This window comes from Buceros rhinoceros, unplaced genomic scaffold (genome assembly GCF_000710305.1).
Source record: "Buceros rhinoceros silvestris isolate BGI_N320 unplaced genomic scaffold, ASM71030v1 scaffold6915, whole genome shotgun sequence".
NCBI classification, from domain to species: Eukaryota; Metazoa; Chordata; class Aves; order Bucerotiformes; family Bucerotidae; genus Buceros; species Buceros rhinoceros.
The window spans coordinates 1-4,012 of record NW_010411070.1 but is presented as its reverse complement, the minus strand read 5'-3'; the positions used below and the strand labels follow the sequence as shown (position 1 = coordinate 4,012).

General features: G+C 50.8%; 1 protein-coding gene across 2 annotated transcripts in view; it reads right to left on the bottom strand.

Annotated features, from left to right (window-relative positions):
• DET1 (de-etiolated homolog 1 (Arabidopsis)) overlaps positions 1-3,675 on the bottom strand; it is a 10,067-nt gene extending 6,392 nt beyond the window's left edge. For both annotated transcript variants that reach the window (XM_010135856.1, XM_010135855.1), the window contains exon 1: positions 2,569-3,675. In XM_010135856.1, the coding sequence (XP_010134158.1) occupies positions 2,569-3,651 (1,083 nt within the window). In that variant the 5' untranslated portion in view covers positions 3,652-3,675. The remainder of the gene's footprint in view (positions 1-2,568) is intronic.
• Positions 3,676-4,012: the final 337 nt, after the last annotated feature.

The window sequence follows — 4,012 nt, the reverse complement described above, 5'->3', positions numbered from 1 at the left end:
GGATTTTTAAATCCAGTGCTAGCTAGCCACAAATATTTTTCCTTTCGTAGAGACATTTTTCACTTCCCCTTCTTAACATTTTCATCACACAGAGATGAGCCTTTTCAGTGCACTGTGCCCACAAAAACTCATGCCCTCCAGGTACCCTGCTGGCACAGAAATTAATATCTGAAAGACATGAATGACTTCTTTTTAATGCCAAGTTTCTGGTGCAAGAAAGCCCACGCTGTGGATTGGCAGTGGCAGCATTTCATGACACGAACGAGTAAGAAGACAGGGAAAAAGGTGACGTTGTGTCAGCACAGCTACATTAAAGGGAGGTAACGTTCCCATCCCATTGGGAAAGGGCAGATTTAACCCTTGGTCATCAAAGGTAGCTTCTGTTACAGACTGGAGTGCTAACAACCTGGCACCCCAAAGTAAGAACCTGTCGCTTCTTCAGAGGTAGCTACGTCCCGTGGTACGCACACGTATCTGGTTAAATCTCCTGTCAGTAAAGGCAATTTCTAAACGCTTCACCTCCCGCTCCCAAACAACGCTCAGGGATGATGGCAGGCACTCGGCCCACCCCACCTACCTGCAAATATCACCAGGTTTGTTTGGTTTGCAGCCCCAAAATAAACTGTGGTAATACAATGCAGCCCACATACGTCAAAGTGAAGCGCGCCAGACGAGGTTACTCACTAGACTACTGCCTCAGGAAAGGGAAGCCCTTCTAAAATCCAGGGATGGAGCAGAGAGAAAATAAGAGGAGATGGCAGAAGGAAAACCTATTTACACCCCTGAAGACTGCGGGGAGTATCCTCCAGTTCCTTTGCCAAGTTAACACACAGACACATTTACGGGACACTCCTGACCATAAAAACTACCCTCATTGCTTTCCAGCAGCACCTGAAACACAGGCAAAACATCGTCACAACACGGGTGGCAGAGGGCGAGTGTCACAGAAATCACACAGCAAAGCTGGCCAGTCTGTCAACACAGGCCTAGAACAACAACGAACCCCAAGATTCAAAATCTTTAAGGGCTCAGTAGAGACCCTGATAATACATGAGCAACCCACAAGCATAACAGCGACTTCCTCAACCATCTTGGCAGAGAAGCTAGAAGGAAGTAAGGAGCCTGAAACTGGGTGAAACCTCATGTCCCTCTCTGACAGATAAAAGAAAAAAAAAAAATGGAGCTTTAGGTATTTTGTGAGCCAAGTTTTCTCCAGAAAGCCCTAACACACAGCCTGCATTCAGGCAGGTCTGCAGAGACTGGTCCACATCTGGAATTATCTCCTGGCAGAGCTGGGAAATGAGATGCTTTTCCTCCAGCATAAAACACACCGTCTGAGGAACACCACAAACCACCCACAACCTGCATCTTAAAGTAACCCTCAGCTGCAGCAAACCAGGCACAGCAGCCTGGGTAACCAACCGCAGCAGAGAGCGGAGCCCAGCCTACCACAAATGTGTACACTGGGGTCAGGAGCACCGCTCCAGACGCCAGCAGACGGCTGCAGGCACTTCCACAAAGCTTTAATATTTTTGAGGCAGCAGCTCAGTTTTACACTGATGGGTAAAATGGATTAGATTAGGCCTTACCTATTCTCTTCCCTCAAACAAACACCACGTAACAGAAAAAACAGAGTGGTCTTCCAGGAAGAATTAGACTGAGGCAACACAAGAAGCACCACTGTCTATTTCTTCTATGAGCTAGGTCCTGGATCTGGCAAAGACAGGAGGAGAAAGGGACAACAGGAAAACACACATCTAGGGAACAATCAGACCTACACACAGTTCTGGAGATTTATTACCAATTCTTGCTAATGACTTTCAACAGAATAAAACCAAAGCAGATTAAAGGAATAGAACAGGTGGAAAAAAAACCATCCTCCTCAGTTTCACAGAGCTCAAAACCTGACCACCACTCTGCAAGCAGTGAGGAAGAGACAATCAACCAGTGGGATGGTGAAATGTCTGGAGGGACCCAGCACTGACTTAGCTACATTTGCTCTAATTCGACTTCTTTAGTACTAAACTGAAAGGAGAAGCAATTGGCACATCATCTTGATCTAAGAGCTGCTACTCCAATTTGGAGAGATCGTAAACTACTACCTCTCACTGCAGCCTGGAGAGTAAGCATGTAGGCAGAGAGGAAAGGTAATTCTGCTAGTGGAAAATGAAGACTATTATATTTGAAAAAACATGCTTGAAGATACATGAGAGAAGGAAGAGACAGCCTCTGCAAGGGAAGTGAAATCTCAGCTAAACACAAAAACCAGCTGGGGCTGGGGGCGGGGAAGAGGGCTGTACAGCACCTCTGAGCATGGGGAACAATCTCTGAAGAGAGGGCACTCGATAACCACGTCAGATCTTTTCTCTCTCATTTTCAGTTGAGAAGGAAGCGATGACATTTTAAGAACAAAAGACAGCACAGTGATTCAGCATCGGAGGCGTCCAACGCTCCCACAAGAATGAAGTACTGGGGATCCCAAACCCACTCACAGGCTCAGCTCACACCTTTGTACCCGCCTGAGCACTGGCCCCAAAGCAACGAGTGGCCTGAGGAGGCCAATGGTACCTGGGAAGGGTCCGTCACCCGCAGCGTGACCACATCTTCACTAGTGTATTTGATAAATAGATGGTTCTCATCCAAAAGCTGCATCTTCCACATGCGGAGCTGCCTCAGCTGGTCAAAGTACTGGAAGAACCTTCTCTTTGCTATAGCGCTTCCATCCTGCTCAGCCCTTCTCCACAGGTACACCAGCAGCCTGTGCTTCAAGGAGTTTATGAAGGGCTCTTTGTAGGGGTTGGCCATCCCCGTCTGGGTGTCCCGCTGCACCTCGGGATACACCGCCGACAGAGTCAGGAGATCGTCCTCGTAGCAGAAGCGGCCGATAGTCCGTACGTCGATGAACGTGCCCTCGGGTGTGACTTGAAAGACGTGGATCGTCTGTTGCTGCACAGAGAGAATGGCCAAGATGTTCTTATAGAGGTACAGCCCCTGGTTGTGAGACAGGATGACTTTGTCACATTTGAAAGTCCGTGTGTCACACAGTCTGCCTGTGTGGAGGTCTATGATGTGCAAGGAATAGTCCTCCAAGGGGGAGCGGGGATTAGGGGTCACCGACTCGCTGTTGCGGTAAACCTCAAAGAAGGGAGGGTGCGGCTCCTCGGGCAGGTACGCGGCAGAGCCGACAATCACGTAGCGACAGTCGTCGGTGAACAAGCTGCACTCGCGGTTCAAGTGCTCCCCGTTGGAGGCCACGTTGGTGATATGGAGCAGGACGAAGAAGCGTTCAAAGAGGCGCCCTCGGATGTTGACAGATCTTTGGTCGTTACCATTGGCCAGGATCTCTCCCTCGTAGCCTTGCAGGAGGTCTTCTGCTGCCTGGCAACCTTGATACTCGTAGATCTCCAGAGAGGTCTGGTCGGAGGAGAAGGCAATGAAGTAGCGGCCATCAGGGGAGAATTTGCGCAAGAAGCAGGGCGGCTTCTCCACGTTGACCACAGTGAAGTTGGGGAAGACGTTCTGGTGGAAGACGCGGACCTGGTGCCAGTGGGTGCCGGCTTTGCCCGAGCTGATCCGGCGGCGCTCCAAGCGGTGGATGACATTCTGGTTCTGGATGCGGCGGGGCCTGATTGTGGGGGCATCATGGTCCATGGTCAGAGCTCTACTTCATCTTCATCCTGCCAGAGAGCGAGAGCACATATGTGCCCTGGGACCACACAGAGTCACTGGGGGGAGAATTCAGGGTACTGAGAGACCTGCTTGCTGGGATCAGGTAGGGGAAAGCCCCCAGGGAGCACAGGGGTTAGCTGAGAAGAGCAGAGGTGCCTTTGGAAAGGGAGGAGATGACACAGGAGGGCGCTGGGGAGAGAGACCTCAGCGGGAGGTACTAGGGGAAAGAGGGGAGCCCAGAGAGAACCCCAGTGCATCAGGGGCTGAAGGGATCTGCAGGCCTGTCTGCTGATGAGGGAGACACAGGGGGGCACCGGGAGGGGGTGCAGGGAGCTGGGGAGGG